The sequence below is a fragment of the Octopus sinensis genome, linkage group LG3 (assembly GCF_006345805.1).
Source record: "Octopus sinensis linkage group LG3, ASM634580v1, whole genome shotgun sequence".
Lineage (NCBI taxonomy): Eukaryota > Metazoa > Mollusca > Cephalopoda > Octopoda > Octopodidae > Octopus > Octopus sinensis.
Genome location: NC_042999.1, coordinates 170,603,136 through 170,622,515, shown reverse-complemented (window position 1 = coordinate 170,622,515; position 19,380 = coordinate 170,603,136). Strand labels below are relative to the sequence as shown.

The 19,380-nt window shown below is 39.9% G+C and overlaps 1 protein-coding gene across 4 annotated transcripts in view; it reads right to left on the bottom strand.

Annotated features, from left to right (window-relative positions):
• The window catches only part of LOC115209475 (solute carrier family 12 member 3-like), a 131,048-nt gene that overhangs the window by 31,977 nt on the left and 79,691 nt on the right, over positions 1 to 19,380 (bottom strand). For all 4 annotated transcript variants that reach the window (XM_029777897.2, XM_036501635.1, XM_036501636.1 and 1 more), the window contains 8 exons: positions 17,735 to 17,906; positions 16,481 to 16,620; positions 13,866 to 13,979; positions 13,630 to 13,741; positions 13,311 to 13,435; positions 10,735 to 10,977; positions 3,002 to 3,109; positions 1,559 to 1,682 (listed from right to left, as the gene is read on the bottom strand). In XM_029777897.2, coding sequence (XP_029633757.1) covers positions 1,559 to 1,682; positions 3,002 to 3,109; positions 10,735 to 10,977; positions 13,311 to 13,435; positions 13,630 to 13,741; positions 13,866 to 13,979; positions 16,481 to 16,620; positions 17,735 to 17,906 — 1,138 coding nt within the window. The remainder of the gene's footprint in view (positions 1 to 1,558; positions 1,683 to 3,001; positions 3,110 to 10,734; positions 10,978 to 13,310; positions 13,436 to 13,629; positions 13,742 to 13,865; positions 13,980 to 16,480; positions 16,621 to 17,734; positions 17,907 to 19,380) is intronic.

Here is a 19,380-nt window from a genome sequence, read left to right as displayed (position 1 = left end):
CCACACCTAACACCTAAGGTATACATGTACCTTTAGACATCCAAAGACAACGATAACGATAAAGGGGAAATGCTGAGAAGAAAGAGTGCTCTGTAGAGCAGATACGACACACCTCAGTAGTCATCGACGAGCGTCACGCATGACCTAAAGTACTATTTTAAGAACACAATTTCACGCCGTTCACCCTTGCAGGAGTTTCCTCAGTGTAAAGTTAAAAACTTTCTCATTTAAGACAGAAACATTCCAGGTTTCTGTGTTAAACACATTTGCCACTGCCCCAGTTAACAATATATATATATATATACACAATATATATATACACATATGTCACTGCCCCAGTTAACTGAGATAAAAAATGAAGTTCAGTTTCTTTCTTTTTTTTTTTTGTTGTAGATTACAATTCACCTCAGATAGCAACCTCTGCGAAGAAGGTAATCAAAGAGAAATAGGAGCCATATTAGCCTCAATTTACAACCAACATCATCAGTCCCTGACGTTACTCTCTTGAGTCTCAGGGCTCATAGGACCTGTTTCCCTGTTTTCATCGCGCATAAACGGAAATCACATTTCCCCTGGACTAGACGCTAGTACGTCGCAGGGTTACTCATCTCCAGCTGAAAGTACTGTAAAGGCGATAAATGAAGTCTTGCTCAAGAACAATGTAGCGCTCGGTCCACGATCTTACGATCTAGAGTGCAATATCCTAACTTCACTTAAAATTTCAACCTTCTGCGTTTAAGAGAAAAAAAAACGCACCTACGATAATGTAATCCCCTATTCACCATAGATCAGCTCCATCATGGCTGACCAGGGGCTAAACAGCAACAACAACCAATAGGGAAATATAAACTGATACAATGTCACTTAAATATAAATTAGTTGATCGTTTTTAGCTGTAAAACTTTCTCTTGTTGCTCAACACATAGGGCTAAGCATTTATTAAACTGATTCTGGGATTTTTTTTTCAAAGTATTTTTGTTCAACTAAACCTGACACAACCGTCGCATAAGCGATAACAATGAGAAAACACGCCTGCGTGTGTGACGGACTTCCATACAGTTTCCATCTACTGCACATCCATACTTATACCTGTAACTGCCTTAGAAATTTTCGTCTTTGTAAATTCTAAGTCCAAAACCTTCAAGAGCTGGTTAGTCATTATCCCTAAGCCTACACAAATTAGGCAGACCTATGCTCAAAAGTAGTCAAGCCGTGATCATCCAATATTTTTAAGAGTATGTCAAGGATATTAACCAATATTTCCTTTCCTTATTTTAGGTATGATTTGAGCGAGCTGGCTGCTATTTCTACATGGTCGAGCAACCACATACCGGCTACTTCTTTGGCTCAATTGACTACCAGTAATGTAAATAGGTTGAGTCAACGTACTAGTCTCTTTCTTTAACAAAACTAGCCTGTGTTTAATCAAAGAAGTTCGATTATGATGCATAGATTTCTATATTATCTTTCATATGTCTTTCACTAACTCTCGTACTAACCACATCAAAGAAGTTTCTTTAGTAGAAATTACGCAGCTAGATACAGCTAATATACTTACCTAAACAGATCATGGCCAAACATATAACGAAGCTGATTAAGATGGCTCTTCTTGGGTCTCTGTTCCGACCGGATTCTTTGGCGAAATAAAATAGACAAGGATATATTTTATCTTTGCCAACAGCCTAGAGAAGCAACGGAAAATAAAGTATGATAATCTTTTAGATTACTATTTATTCGGATTATAGACAAGTAAACTACAAGTAATTTACAAAGTCGCAGTTTTCATATAATATATCAGATAAATTACTATCGTAATGTGTATGCCGGACTCTATTAATTTCCTACGACCTGAAATTTGATGGGAGAAAATGACCGAAATTCCCACCTCATATAGAGAGTACGTTGAATATGTCAACCTGACCGAATCAGTTTATTTCGCTTCATTGAGTGTTTCATCTCAGTTCAGGTCAATTCATTGACACAGCCATTAATTTTACAGCGCTCGTACATTTCTAGTATTACTTGTATACTTCATACTATCCATTTAATTAGATGAACTCATGAGCAATGTCTTCAATACGATCCAGAAGCGAATCTATGTGTTAAAATCGAAATCTTAAGTTCAAACACAGTATTGCTCTTCCAGAATAAACGTGGACATCTTGAGAGATGCAATTTTGTGATTCGGTTTTAGAAATCAGAAGTGAATAATTCGAATATATAAAAGAAGGATGTTTCATACTATTGCTTTGTGCCGCTCCTCACCATTGCTTTATTGGCACTAAATCCTCGGAATATCGACTGAGCGAAATGCAAATCGCTTTACCTTCTTACAACCCCAGAGACCTGGCGGCAATGTTTTCAATAGAATGTATTCCATTAAAGACCCCCCCCCATGGCAAGATAATGGTAGTAGCGTGATATCAGGAGACGGATTAAGTCCACAACTCAAAAATAAGTAAATAGCTAAATAATTTGTCCTCTGATTGGTATGAAAGCTGACAGATATCAGAGAGGCAGTAACGTCCATGCATTTTCTAGACACATGCAGTAAAATATCTGAAATGAAATTATCCTAAGAAGTAATCGAAAGTGTACTGAAGACTATTCTGCTAGAAACTTATATTTAGTATACAAAACATTCTGTATGAAATAACAATAAAAACAATAATAATAATAATGATGATGATGATGATGATAGGGTTGTAGTGCTAATACGATATTAGCCCACTGGCCAAGGGCTTAATGAATCTGTTATCGGCGCTGTAATCATATGCGAAACAGATCTGGCCAAATCACTAAGCTAAAATACGGTCATTGTTGTTTAACACATGTTTGCGTAGATTTGATGGAAAACATTCAAGCTGAGTCCAGTACATTATTTTTCAAAAGAGTGTACTCGGAGTCAATTATACAACGTATCCTCTTTAAAAGGCGGCAATGAATAAATGATTCAAGAAAGAACACAAAAATAAAATAAACTTTTGTTCCGAGTATTTACTTGCAAAACTTTTGGAGCGCTGACTAAACTTGCAAGAGCCGAAGATAAAGTGGCAGAGAATATTCCAGCCAAAATTAAGTATTTTGTGGCAGATGCGATTCCAATAATCTGTGAAAAGTGTAAAAAAGGAAGAAAAGAAAAACATGAAAGATTTCTTATTTAGACTTTTTCTAAATTTATTCAGAATTATTTCAGAAATGAAATTTTTTTAAATGTCAAAGTTATGAAATAAATTGTTTTATTGGTAAAGGTTTATAGGAAATTAAAAACAATATTCGAAAAGCTGACGACATGTATTTTTTCCTCTCATTTTCTATATACCAAGAGAAAGTAGGCTTCTCCCGAACTTGTTAGTAGAAAAATTTTAAACTTACGTAGACAGCACATGGTTTATGTATCCATGTTTGAAATAATATGCAATTCAATAGGGAATGTACCAATGAATTAACAGCATACCGACGAATAACCGTAACGATTTGTGAGAATGTATATAGATATATCCGTGTATTAAAGAGTGAACTGAATAATTTGTTGTAGAAAGCAAAATACAAGTGTATATAATATGTTGGTGCTTATCAAGTTCTAGGATTTATAAGCAGACAAACAGCAAAGAGAGAACGTAGGTCGTTTTGAACTTGTAGAACTTATTCCGTCGAGGCAATATCAAGGTAGACTTAGCAAGAGAGAGAGAGAGAGGAGAGAGAGAGAGAGAGAGCGAAAGAAGAGACTTTAGCCATAGCGGTGTATTAGGGTGGAAACGAAAGAAAGAAATCTAGAAAGAGGGAAAGAAAGAAAGAAAAGAAAGAAGGGAGGAAACAAAGCTAGAAAGAAGGAAACAAAGAAAGCTAGAAAGAGGGAAAGAAAGAAAGAAAGAAAGAAAGAAGGAAAGAAAGAAAGAAGGAAGGAAACAAAGAAAGAAAGAAAGAAAGAAAGAAAGAAGGAAGGAAGGAAACAAAGAAAGCTAGAAAGAGGGAAAGAAAGAAGGAAAGAAAGAAAGAGGGAAAGAAAGAAAGAAGGAAGGAAACAAAGCTAGAAAGAAGGAAACAAAGAAAGAAAGAAAGAAAGAAAGAGGGAAAGAAAGAAAGAAAGAAAGAAGGAAGGAAACAAAGCTAGAAAGAAGGAAACAAAGAAAGAAAGAAAGAAAGAAAGAGGGAAAGAAAGAAAGAAGGAAGGAAACAAAGCTAGAAAGAAGGAAACAAAGAAAGAAAGAAAGAAAGAAAGAGGGAAAGAAAGAAAGAAAGAAGGAAGGAAACAAAGCTAGAAAGAAGGAAAAAGAAGAAAGAAAGAAAGAAAGAAGAAGAAACAAAGCTAGAAAGAAGAAAGAAAGAAAGAAAGAAAGAAAAAAAGAAAGAGGAAAAGAAAGAAAGAAAGAAGGAAACAAAGCTAGAAAGAGGAAAAGAAAGAAAGAAAGAAGGAAACAAAGCTAGAAAGAAGGAAACAAAGAAAGCTAGAAAGAGGGAAAGAAAGCTAGAAAGAAAGGAAGAAAGAAAGAAAGAAAGAAAGAAAGAAAGAAAGAAAGCTAGAAAGAAAGAAAGAAAGAAAGAAAGAAAGAAAGAAAGAAAGAAAGAAAGAAAGAAAGAAAGAAAGAAGAAATGTAGAAAAGAGAGGATGAAACCAATAAGCTGTCTACCCTATGTGAAAGGCCTCTCTGAAAAGATACAAAAGATAAGCGGCCCATATGACATCAGGACAGTATTCAAGAGTAATAAAACACTTTGCAAATATCTCCTTTGAGTAAAACCACCAATAGAAGAGAATATGACCAAAGACTGCATGTACTCCATCCCATGTAGTTGTGGTAAGTTATACAAAGTCGAAACATGACACCCCCTCAAAACAAGGGTAGACGAACACCGCAAAGCTGTGACACAAGATGTTGATAAATTGGGTATAGCTGATCATGTATGGAAAAAATGGAGACCACCTCCCCCTATGGGATGAAGTTAAAATAATAGACAGAAAACACTACTGGAAAATACGAAAACTAAAAGAAGCAGCACATATGCTAGGACACAACAACCTCCTAAGCAGACCGAGTGCAGATATGAGCAGCATGTGGGAACCGGTAATTAGGAAGGATAGAGAAATATTAGATTTATAAGCCCTTAAAATTCAGTCTATAATTGCCCACGGGAATATGGCGTAATGGTTAAGAGTACGGGCTTACTAACCCCAAGATTCTGAGTTCGATTCCAGTTCGATTCCAGGCAGTGACCGTAATAATAATGATGAGAACCCAGGTTCGAAATTTCCCCAAGACACCTGATGAAGGCTGGAGTGTATATGAGACGAAACGTTGTGTTAACAAGATGAGGACAAATATCCATCTAATGTAAATAATGCACATAATTCCTCATCTCTTAAATATAGAACTGTAAAGCTAGAGAGTAAGAAAAAGAAAGAAAGCTAAAAGTAAAGCTGAGCTTTGCCACCAATCAACTTCCATAGAGCAAGCGACCATAACATCTTTATATATTGAAGGTTGCATTGCTTCAGGCGATAGAACGCAATTTGAGAGCGATTTCATTTTTTCTAGGCTGGGCGAACGCGTACAAGCTTCATCAACTCGAAGCTACTGTGCTCACTTAGCGACGAGGAAAACAGTCTAATATCTTCTCTCTATATATAAACGGCAGTTTGTCTGTGCGTGCTTCTGTGTGTCTGTTTTCTCGTACCCTCACCCTGACCACGGCTTTCAACCGATTCTGATGAAACTTGACACACACATAGCCCAATGTCATAATTCAAAACTAACGCAGCGAAAATTTTGAAAAGTTCCCCCAGTTCTGAAAAAAATTGATAAATTCGACATGGGGTCGAGAATCATTAACATGAACCACAGACTGTCTAGGGGACGCAACTCGAGAATCTAAGCTTTTTTTATGCAACGCATTATCTATGGTAGTTTTCACAACTTGCAATCGATTTTCACCAAACTCATGGTGAAGCTTAATGTTACCCTAAGAAACTTAATTCTGACGTTAGTTTTCCATGCAATACCTTACCATCAGAAACAATCGATAAAATCATGCCATTTTGGGAAATCGCGTTCAAATTCAAGATGACATATTTTCGACAATATCTTTCACAAATTGGCAGGAATCTTTTTTTTTTTCACAACGAGCATCATGTCTGCTCCAAGGAGCTATATAGCCCTTTTTATTCCAATAGGATACATTATTGGAAAAAATCGGTTAATTTAATCATATGTGGCACACATAGCAAACAAATTTGTGTATTAAACACAAACCAGACTGTCTAGGGGACGCAACTTGACCTTTTTAGCTATCGATAGTTCGATCCAACCAATTCCTACAGGAAGAAATTACATTCGAGACTTACCCCCAACACCGCCACTTCTGCTATAGCTGCTGCAGCCGCAAGTTATTCGAATACTTTTTTTGTTTAAACTTTCTTTATAACTACCACCCCAAACGTTTTACCTTCAATTTTTGACGTACCCTAACGGTCCTCGGACGCTACTTGCAAACTCTTGGTTTATTAGAAACCACTTTTGTCGTGTGCATCAAAAAACTTTTCCTTTCGTTTGTTCATTTTGATCACTTTTGACTTTTCGTTGTTGTCACTCACATTGCTGCCAGCTTTTTGGCCGTTTTTGTACATTTTTATACATTTTCTGATACTTACCCCACGAGCTCCTTTTTATTACACCTTTACCAAACACATTGCTATCCACCAAAATACTTACCCCACGTGTTCCTTTTTATTACACCTTTGCCAAACACATTGCTATCCACCAAAATGCCACCCAAAAAGAGAAGGACCCTCCTCAGCCCTCGGACGGCCAAGGCATCGGCTGCCAGGGCTAGAAGGGCACGCGAGACCCACGAGGAAACCGCCTTGCGCCTCTCGCAAACAGCTTCCCGTTATGCCGCTGCTCAGGCATCTGAAACTACTAGCGACCGTTCTACCCGACTTGCAAGGGTCGCAGCGTACAGATCTTCCCTCCGCTCGGGTTGACGAAAGAGCAACAGTCCAGCCAAAACATGCGGGCTTCTTACTGTGCTTCCATCCGCAGAGCTCGCGAGAACCCCGAACAAAGGGCCATTTGGAATGCGGCTAACGCCACTAGCACCGCCAGGACACGATCTGTCGAAACATCACAGCAGAGGAGAACTCGCCAAGATGCTGACGCCGCAAACAAAGCCATGGCCAAAGCTGCCGAAACACCTCAACAGAGGAGAGCTCGCCAAGCTGCTAACGCCGCAAACACAGCCAGGGCTCGATCTGCCGAAACTCCACACCAACGGACTATTCGGACATCCAGACATGCCATTAACACTGCTTCTGCTAGGGCTTCAGAGGGTGTTGAGGCGAGAGCTGAAAGGCTTTCAAGGGATGCCACTGCTACCGCTGTCGCACGTGCATCTGAATCTGCTGAGGCACGGTGCACTCGACTTGAGAGTATCAACAAACGTCGGGATATCATTCGTGGTGTACGTACCCCTGCCCCCGCTTTCTGGTTGTCACTAGCATTCAACTACGACGCCACAATTAACTTCTCCTTGCGTGACGACATCAAGATAGGGTCAATGACAATTGTATGCCAGTTTTGCAAAGCCAAGAAATGGCCCGGAGAGCCACCTGGTTTGTGCTGCTCTGGTGGCAAAGTGGACCTGCCACCCCTACGGGAACCACCTCAAACACTGAAGGATCTCGCGGCGGGTTTAACCCCCGATTCCTCACAATTCCTTGAAATAATTCGAAAGTACAACTGCTCATTCCAAATTACCTCTTTCGGGGCCAAAATTCCTCCCAGAGAAGGCTGGATGCCTACTTTCAAAGTGCAGGGACAGGTCTACCATCTTATTGGGTCACTTCTGCCAGACGAGATTCAGCAGTCTTCTTTCCTCCAAATATACTTCATTGCCGACTACAACCACCAGGTTGATGCACACCTTGGAATAATACCGGGTACAAGCTATGTTCCCCGCAAAGACATTCTTCTCCGTCTCCAAACCATGCTTCATGATATCAACAGCTACGTCTGCAGCTTCAGATATGCCTTGGACAGTGCTCCATCTTCAAACTTCACCGTTGTCATTGATGCTGATAAACGACCCCACGGGGAGCACGAACGCCGTTTCAACGCACCTGCGTGCAACGAAATTGCCGCAGTCATACACGGAGAGCAACACAACAGCCGTGACATAATCATCTCCTCCCGTGGTAACAACCTACACAGGATCAGCGAGACTCACAGATCTTATGACGCGCTCAGTATCCATTGCTTTTCCCTTATGGGGAAGACGGCTACCACTTCGGAATTCCTTTACGGCAGCCCTCCAATCAAACTACTGCGGCATCAAAGACTGTTTCCTGCAGGGCGTTCTACTCATACCGGTTCATGGTCAGGGAGGGTGAGTTCAACTTATTGCCCCGTTGTCGTCAGCTATTCAACCAGTTCGCCGTCGACATGGCCGCAAAAATGGAATCGGAAAGGCTGCTATACAATTAAACTTAATCAGACCAAACTTCGCTCCGACTCCTACATTCATCTCCGTGACGGTTTGCAACAAGAAAATGACCCTCGCAACATCGGCAAGCCATGCATTCTACCCCACCTTCACGGGAGGACCGCGATATATGCGTGAAAGGACCCAAGACGCCTTGACCTACGTGCGCATTTACGGCCGGCCGGACCTCTTTATCACCTACACGTGCAATCCCAGCTGCGACGAAATCACTCGCGAACTCCTCCCGGGTCAATCTCACACCCATCGACACGACATCGTTGCTAGGGTTTTCCGTCTGAATTTGGGCAAAATGAAGGATTTGATAGTTAAGGGTCAGATTTTCGGGCATGTCAGGTGCCACATGTTTTCGGTCGAGTGGCAAAAGAGGGGCTTGCCACATGCTCACATCTTAATTTGGCTCACTCATAAAATCAAGACTAATGACATTGACAAATTCATTTCCGCCGAGATTCCTGACCCCGATGAGGACCCCGGACTCTACGAAATTGTCCGCACTACCATGGTACACGGGCCCTGTGGACCAAATTACGCCAACACACCATGCTACAAAAACGGATTAGCCTGCTCAAAGGGATTCCCTAAACGGTTCACTTTGGAGACTCAAACAGGCGGCGATGGGTATCCGCTGTACAAACGAAGGAGTCCAGCCAATGGAGGCCGCACGATTACGGTTGGGCGACATCAAGTGGACAACAGCTATATTGTCCCCTACTATCCTCTCCTGTCGAAGATATTCAAAGCCCACGTCAACGTTGAGTTCTGCAGCTCCATCAGGTCAATACAATATGTCTGCAAATATATCAACAAAGGCAGCGATGCTGCCATGTTCAGCATCCAGAGGACCACCAGTCGCGACGAAGTGTCCAACTACTTGGCTGGCCGGTACCTCAGCAGCAACGAAGCGTCTTGGCGCATTTACGGCTTCCCGCTCCATCAGAGACACCCGGCTGTGGTGCAGCTTGCTGTACACTTGGAAAATGGACAGCGGATTTACTTCACAGAGCAAATAGCCACCAGCCCTAAAGACACAACGTTGACTGGTTTCTTCAAATTATGCCAACGTGATGACTTCGCTCGAACGCTTTTGTACCCACAGGTCCCATCGTACTTCGTGTGGTCTAAAAACACCTGGGTTCGACGGAAATCCGGCAAAAACGTCGAAAGCTTCCCAGGCGTCAAGTTTGACTCCTGCCTGGGTCGAGTTTACAAAATCCCGCCAAACCAGCAAGAATGCTTCTACCTCCGTCTCCTTCTACATGAGGTCACTGGTCCAACAGGTTTCGCCAATATACGTACCGTCAATGGGGTTCTGTGCGACACCTTCAGGGAAGCATGTATGAGACTTGGCCTTCTAGAGGATGACTCCCAGTCATCACAATTTACGCGACCTGATATGGCTGGCAGGCAGAGCTATTCTCGCACCCAAAAATACAACCGTCAACTCCATCAATATCAGCTACTTGAAGCTATTCCTGGTGATGTCCACGTCTACAAATCTATAGATAGGACAGCAGACCCCGCCCAGCTTGCCGATTATCCTGTTGAATTCCTGAATTCACTTGAACCGCCAGGCCTGCCACCACACATCCTGAAGTTAAAAGTCGGTGCGCCCATTATGCTCATCAGGAATTTGGTTCCACCTAAACAGTGCAGCGGCACACGTTTGGTTGTGAAACATTTGGCACCACATTTAATAACGGCCACAATACTTACCGGTTGTGGGAAGGAGAGGGCGTCTTCATTCCACGGATGCACCTTCAACCGTCGGGCGCTGACCTACCAATCCAATTCAGGCGTTCTCAGTTTCCTGTTAAACTCTGCTTCGCAATGTCCATCAATAAATCCCAAGGCCAAACGCTACAAGTCGCTGGGTTACATTGGGCGAACAGTGCTTCGCCCACGGTCAACTCTACGTGGGCTGTTCACGCGTTGGGAGGCGCAATGATGTTTTCATGTTTCGCCCAAACGGACAGCTAGGAACATCGTATATACAGAAGTATTCCAGTGAAGACAAGACATTGCAACGTCCACATGCACCTTCGTTCCCTGGAGGAAAGGACTACATTGGGATAGTCGTTGCCTACTAGGGGCTCTTACATACCGGGCAACGCTGGGCTATGCTGCTAGTCATTAAATATAATTCCAGTAAAATCTCATAAAATGCTGCTTTCATTTAATATATCCCAAAATAATTGGTTTGAAAACATAGTATAAGAAAAACGAGTATCAACCTACCATGTTATCGTGATGTAATCCACCTTTTCTGCAGGTGTACAGCTGGCATGCTGGTGAGGTCTCTGACACTATAGGGTAGCTTAAAGAAGTTTCGTTCAGCAGGGTACTATTAAGATCAGTTACACTCGGAATAAAGACCTCTCTCATCATTGTAAATCCACCAGTAAAACAAATCATCGCATAAAGCGAGGTTGTAACAGCAATAGACAGAAATGTTCCTTTTGGAATGGCTGTTTGAGGATTCTACAAAAAGATTATATCATCATCATCATCAATATCATCATCGTTAGTACATAGATACATGTATGTATATATATATATATATATATATATATATATAAATTAAAATGAGGGTGAGAAATTAGATATTAATTTAATTAACATCGGTTTCACACCAGTGGTCTAGCATATAAAAAAAAAACTGAAGGTTCAGTAAAATTGTATTATATACATATTAGAGGGAAACCACTATGTGGACACTTATGCTAGAAATAGATCCGCTATGGTCTTACCACTAAGAAATGTTCTTAAGAAAAATTTAGCAAAACAACCGAAACGTAATCGAGCAAGACAAAAGAAAAAGCAATAAAAATATGGATTATTCGCATACATGTTTCACTATTACCATAAATGTCCGTAGATCACCGGTGCGACCGTCTAGATGAATATAATTTGCAAGACTGCATACTCAGACGTCCGCACAAATTCAAACTTGTAAAACAGTCCTACCCATTACACTCGTTGCTACTATTTCAAATGTTCTCGTTTTGGCGCGCTAAATTACCGCCAAGCTATACATATTTTATTGTTGTTTTTTTCTTTTGTCTTGCTCGATTACGTTTCAGTTGTTTTGCTAAATTTTTCTTGGGGACATTTGTAAGTGGTAAGACCATAGCGGATCTATTTCTAGCATAATGGTGTCCACATAGTGGTTTCCCTCTAATATGTATGTATGTATATATATATATATATATATATATAGGCTGTGTGGTAAGTAGCTTGGTTACCAGCCACATGGTTCCGGGTTCAGTCTCACTGCGTGGCAAGTGCCTTCTCCTATAGCCTCGGGCCGACCAAAGCCTTGTGAGTGAATTTGGTGAACGGAAACTGAAAGAAGCCCATCGTATATATGTATATGTGTGTGTATGTTTGTGTGTCTGTGTTTGTCCCCCCAACATCGCTTGACAACCGATGCTGGTGTGCTTACGTCCCCTGTAACTTAGCGGTTCGGCAAAAGAGACCGATAGAATAAGTACTAGGCTTACAAAGAATAAGTCCTGGGGTCGATTTGCTCGACTAAAGGCGGTGCTCATGCATGGCCACAGCCAAATGACTGAGACAATTAAAAGAGTATATATGTATAGGCTTATATATCATCGTTTTAGCTTCTATTTTTACATGCTTGCATGGGTTAGGCGAAGTTCGTTGAGACAGATTTCCTATATCAGGACGGCCTTCCTGCTACCAGCTCGCACCTGTTTTCAAGTAACTTAGCATTTATCCGTGTACAGACATGTCTTCTCAGAAGACTGGAAACTAACGCAATTTCAGGACAAGTAGCCTCAAACACACACACACATACACGCGGTTTCTTCGAGTTTCCGCTTATTAAGTCCACTCGCAAGACTTTGATCTGTCTGGAGCTGTAGTAGAACAGACTTGTCCATGGCACAGCGAAGCGAGACTAAACCTGATACTACGTGGTTGGAAAACGAATTTCTTAACCACGTGGCCATACCTACGCTTATTTATACATACATATATGTTGCACACACACATACACATGCATGTACGGAGAGTGCTGAAAAGTTTCTGGTTTTCAGGGTATCGTGAAATGCCTGGTTGGAGACCCAACCTTCTGAGTTCTTTTGCAGAGCTTAGAAAAACCGAAGGACCGCTGTAATAACTGTGTGAATCTGAGAGGAGAATATGTTGAATAAAATCATAATTAACTGATCCGCTTGTATTTTCTTTTAACAAAAGCCACTGGATTGTTTCGTTCCCACAACTTAGCAGTTCGACAAAAAGAAAGCGATAGAAAAAGTACCAAGCTTCTATAAAGTACAAGTACTGGGATCGATTTATTCGACTAAACACTTATAACTGGTGCCCCAACTTGGTCGTGATCCAATGACTCAAGCAGGTAGAAGAAAAAAGAAAATACCAATAAAAACCCTTTTTATTTAAAGAACAAAATAGTTGAAACTCGGAAACTCTTTCTTTCTACTTTTTCAAGATAACATGTTTGTTAAATTGTTAGCATCGACGAACAGCAAGGAAATTATAAGATAGAATCACCAGGATATTGAAGGATTTCAAAAGTGTTTTTAGAAACATAAAATAATGGCACCTCGGGCCGACCAGAGCCTTGTGGGTGAATTTGGTAGTCAGAAACTGAAAGAATCCCGTCATATAGATGTGTGTGTGCGTGTCTGTCTGTCTGTCTGCACCGCTTAACAACCGATAATGGTGTGTTTGCGTCCCTGTAATTTCGACTAAAAATCCAAGGCGGTGCCCCAGCATGGCCGCAGTTTAATTATTAAAACAAGTATAAGATAAAAGAAACAATAATATACCTTAAGATCTCCAGAGATATTAGCACCGGCTAAAATACCTGTTGCTGAAGGAAAATAAATGGAGAAGACACTAAAAAATGATTCTCCTCGGAAGTCTGGCAGAAAGTTATCGATCAATATTGATACTGAAATAAAATCAATTTTTAAAAAAAATCATCAGTTAGAATTTAGAAGAAAAATTAATATGAAAATTGACAATATTAAAAAAAATTGATAATGTTAAACACAACAGAGGGAGAAATTTTTAATGGTGCTCATAATAATTAAGATGAAAGATTTAATGCTTGTAAAAGTCTTAACACATTATCGGGAGACTTACCGTTATAGCCGATGAAACCTTCACGTCTACGATCTTCGGTGACTGGAAGGAATGTACCCACAAAATAATTGAGAATAGCAACACAAAGAATTCCCAATAGAAATATTTGCGCCTGGATTCCAATAAAGAGAGAAATAAAAATTCAGGTGTTAATAAAATGATTTATGACAATATTACTACATTCATTCATGATTCTGCAAAGTCACTTGTGGGAAGTTTGGTTTCCTGAAGCTTACCTTTGATTCCCAAGCCATTCCAATGAAAATGATCGCCAAGAGGACAAAGCTTGTGACAATCCCAATGATTCGTACTTCGTTCTCCGCCACACCAGTTATAAATAAGTCATGCTTCTGTAATAGAGAATATCTATATATATAAAACTGTAGTTGTGTGAGTGTCTGTCCCCTTCGATTTAGATTCCTAACTCCTCCCACATTTTGCGGTGCAGTTTAACCAAATTCGGGTATCTTATAGTCGTGATTCATATCGAGCCCGTCTGCCTATTAGCGCGCGTCTACGATGAGTCTACGATTTTAAAAATAATTTAAGATCATTTTTTATTCCATTTTAATGCATAATTTTTCGTGTGTCGATGGCGGCGGAGTTGGCGTCCACGCTCAAACACCTGCACCTGTGTTTGCTTCTCCCCTTTCTTCCCTCCCTCGTGAAGCTGTGGGGAAGGGAGTGTAAAGAAATCAACGTCGTAAAGCGTTGTCAAGGAGACCAGCGTTCTTTTAGAACAACGACTTCATGGCTTGAAGACACCAAAACAGAAATGGCTAAGAAAGCCCGAATTGGCATCTATAAGGGAAGTAACTCTCTAAAAATGCTTATATAGTTATTTCCCTTACAAACCCGAGCAACGCCGGGCGATACTGCTAGTTATGAAATAAATTTAGAGATTTTATTTAAGCAGGAACACTACAGTAGAGGCAGTCATAAGTAGGTTACTTTTCAGCATCACAATTTTGTCATCAATTTTTCTTGACTGGCGCAGCTCGGACGGGTCTTGCCGTCTCGCCACTTGTTGCGCTTCTTACTCATCCAGCACACTAATAATTGATCGTTTTTGTTGTGCATGTCAAATCTTCGATGAGATTTTAATTGCTGGATACCTTTCTTACCATTTGCAATTACTGTACGATTTCAAGACGAGGAGACACGAACACGACAGGTTTTGTTAGTTTCCGTCCACCAAATTTGCTCACAAGACCTGACATAATAGGAGACACACTGGGAGTAGAGTTAAGAAATTCTCTCCGCAGTTACCCCGTTCCATGTTCAATTTCAATGCGTGGCATCTTAGGGAAGTGTTTTCTACTGTAGCCTCTGGTTGGTCAATGACTTATGAATGGAATTTCGAGATGGAAACTGTACGGAACCCCATCATATATGTGCGTATGTGTATATATCAGGAAGTCCGTATTAATATCTATCCGTGTTTCATAACATATCGATTCGATAAAGTGAAAGTGATCGTCTAAAAAAAAAATCTTGAAGAAGGAGTCGCAGCACAGCAGCGGTTCCATAACAACAAACGGTAAAACAGAGAAAGATTAACTCAACGTTGGCTAAAACAATTCTAATATATTAGGCGCAGGAGTAGCTTTGTGCTAAGCAGCCGTGTGGTAAGAAGCTTGCTTCCCAAATACATGGTCCTGGGTTCAGTCCCACTGCGTGGAACCTTGGGCAAGTGTCTTCTACTATAGCCTCGGGCTATAGTAGATTTGTTCGACTAAAAAAAAAAACATTCAAAGCGGTGCTCCAGCATGACCGCAGTCATAATGACTAAAACGAATAAAAGAATAAGCTAAACAAAGTCAATTCAAAGCAAATGCGTTTACATGGGCGGACGTAGAGAACGGACCTCACCCACTTTCGTTTTGTTTTGTTGGTTTTTGTTGTTGTGTTTTTTTTACAGAATCCCCCATTTTCGAGTACGGAGATTCTGATTCTGCAAAAACAAAAGCAAAAAAAGGCATCTTAAAATTTTAATCTTCAATTTTCACTTTTTTCAGAATTTTTTTTTTTTTAGAAAATTGAAGAATTTGGGGGAAAATTAAAATTTTAAGATGCCGTTTTTTTTCTTTTTTGTTTTTTGCAGAATCAGAATCTCCGTACTCGAAAATGGGTTATTCTGTAAAAGAAATAATAAATAAATAAAAATAAACGAAAGTGGGTGCGGTCCATATTCCTTAAGTCCGCCAGAACATGTTCTTGCCGAGAGAGCACCTTCCACTCACTTTTCTAAATTGCTTATAGTTTTGCGTTCTCTTATTTAACTCGTTTCTCTTCCTTTTAGCAAGATACAACAAATTCTCATCACGAAATTCAACAGCATGCAGGCAATAAGTGGCACTCCGTCGGTTACGACGACGAGGGTTCCAGTTGATCCAATCAACCGAACAGCACGCTCATGAAATTAACATACAATTGGCTGAGCACCCCGCGCGCGCGCGCAACCCTTAGCGTAGTTCTTGGGTAGATTCAGGGTGGCACATGGTTTCCTCTTTGAATTACAGGCGCAACTCGTTTTTGCCAGCCGAGTGGAATAAAATGGCTAACTCAAAGACACCACGCACCAACGTGAATCGAACTCACGATATTTCGATTGTGAACCGAATACACTAACCACTAAGTGACGCGCCTTCATATTCAGGCAATGTTTGTTGTGTAAGTACAATGGTTTATCATTAAAAAAATTAATAGTAAACAGATTGTTAGCATATACTCATGCTTATATATTTACAATCATGGCCTATGATCATTTAAAACCTTAAATGTTAAATATCAGAATAACCAAATGAATATTGACATAGTGAGCGATTTCAAGAAAATGCTTCAAACTTACCTCCATTTGAATTTGTACCGTTTCTGCGAAGCCAACGATGTACATTGCCGCTGCAATAGCATTAGCCAAAGCAAATATAACGCCAATAGCACCGCCAAATTCTGGACCAAGACTACGAGATATCATATAATAGGCCCCACCTAAGTAATGCAAAATAAAATGGCATTTAAGTTTTGGGTTTCTATATCAAATACACTGTTTAAAAGAAAAATAATATTAAAAGGATAGAAATAGATTGGATATCCACTTTAAAAGGCCAGCATAAATCATTTGTTTTCAGAGCATTCAGTACAATGTTTGACAGGCTCCACTGGATCTGTGCTAGGTGCATGTAGGGCTGTGTGCTTTAGAAGCTCGCTTTGCAAAATCGTGGTTTCGGTTTCAGTCCTACTGTACGACACCTTGAGCAAGTGTCTTCTATAGATCCAGACCGACCAATGCCATGTAAGTGAATTTGCTAGACGAAAACTGTGTGGAATCTCATCGTATATATGTATGAGTGTGCATGGAGTGGGGGCGCATGCGAAGGTGTTTGTTCCCCTGCTGTCGCTTGACCATTGGTGGTGGTTTTTTACGTCTCCGTAACTTAGCAGTTCGGCAATACAGAGTGATAGAATAAGTACCTGACAACTGGGACTCTATTTATTCGACCAAGCCCTACAAAGTGGTGCTCTAGCATGGCCGCATTTCAATGATTGAAACAAGTAAAATATACATCTGTTAGATTTTAAATCTCCAGACTCTTTTGATCAGTCATCAAAGCATGTTGCATATATAGAGTTTCCCCCAGTGACTGGAGTTAAATCTAAACGTAATCAAAGCAGCAAAATATTGTGTCTGTATCAAAATAAGAATCTACTCTGCCAGGCAAGTTTGCTCACAGTGGAAAACTGCTCCACTAATCTTGGATTCCTGTAAAGTTTGATGAACAATACTTTCTTTCATGACTAGAAGATAAAAATAAAATCAAATAAATAATTAAAATAAAATGTACCTAAAATTATGATAAAAAGAGAAAAAGAGCGAAGAACAGGCAGAATCGTTAGCACACCGGGCAAAAGAGTTAGCGGCATTTCTTTTGGCTATACATTCTGGGTTTAGATTCTGCTGAGGTTAACTTTATCTTTTATTGTTTCGGGTCCATAAAATAAGTACCAGTGAATCACAGGCATCGATGTAATTGACAAGCCCCGTCCACCAAAATTTCAGGTCATGTGACTATAGGAGAAAAAAAAACATTAAAGTAAAACATACCGCCTCTTACTTCTCCATTTGTACAGATCGCTGACATTGATATAGAAGTGATGCTTGTGACAAGGGAAGAAAGTAGAATGATCACAAACGATAATCCAATCCCTGCTTGAGCAGTAATCCAGGTTAATCTCAGGAATAACATTACTCCAAATATATTCAACATACAACGTATCTGAAAGAAAATCAATAGCAAAATTGATTTCTTATATAAGCACGAGATCAAACATTTTGTGTAGAGAAACTAGAAAAAAATAATATTGAAATCTATTTAACTTCAATTGTATTATCAGTTAATTAGATCATTAGTAAGTTAATTGATGAATTGGTTTGCAAAAGTTCTTTGCCATCATATAGTCTAGTGTTATAAATCTCTGAAACTGTATGTTCTGTTTGATTATAAAAAGTGTAGCAATCTGATGCTCCGTTGCACATTAACGAATTCGTATGGAAAGTCTTTAGCGGCTAAATTTTACTGACCATTTCTCATTATATCTGAAAAACAGACGCTCTACTGCACCAAATTATTCTGGTGTGACGAATTAAAATATAGTGGATCAGCTTGATCAAAACTTAGGTAAAATCTATACATGAATGATCGCTTTATCTATTAGAGATGTTAGAGAAAAGCACTTTTTAGTTGTACAAAATTTATATTATACAACAAACATTTAGTAGTTTTGTAGATTATATTGTTCTAGAAATTTCTAAGATGACTGTGGTTGACAACGAATTTCTGTACTAAATTCTATGACCATATGCGTGAAATTTTAAACCACAAACCAACGTGATATGCCATTGGATGATCAGACTTGATACATAGAATTTAGAAGCAACGTAAAGAGTTCAGCAGTGTAGTGCTGGTTTAGATCACATAATTAACATTTCAGTCGACCTTACATTTATCAGCTCCTTTTGTTATTATTATCGCATAGAAAAGAAAGGACAGCCCTCTCAGTTACCTTATAGGGCTTCCATAATGGGTAGGGAAAATGGAGGATTGAAACGCCTCTGTCATAGGTTTTTCTCAAACTGGTGACGTGTTCCAAATACTTCCAGAGTCGAGTCCACTGAAGGCACCCAAAGTCTAACTGGCGGTTTTAAACTGGGCAACGAATTAAGTTTACCACGACCCAATAGCATTACAGTCCATTCGATTTCTACCAAGACGTTGGTCGACTCGAGGTTACTTTAAAAGACAGTTGTTTGGCGCAGTGGGATGGAATCTAAAACAATATTTTTTTCAAACCAAATTATTAATGCCTGTATGCAAATATAGTGCAGGTCCTATTACTCTCACTTGTAATGTTCTGGAATATGAAGTAAAGTGCCTGGCTAAATGGCTTCTATGTTACAAGTAAATACCTCTTGGCTGTTCTCAGGGGCTAAACCAACGCTGGATTAACCATTTATCAAAATAAGTACGTGTTTATGACATCAAGGGACGGGGGATGGGGGCATCACAGAAATGGTAAATGATTTTTGGCACAAAAGAAATCACTTTAAACTTGCTAAATTGATATTCGAAGTGGTTTGATAGATCGGAAATAGAATTTCAAGGTGTTCATGGTGTCATGGTGAGCTGATCAAAGACTTTGCAATTAAAAAAAGGGGGTAGGAGAAAAATTGTCAAACATAAATAAAAAGGA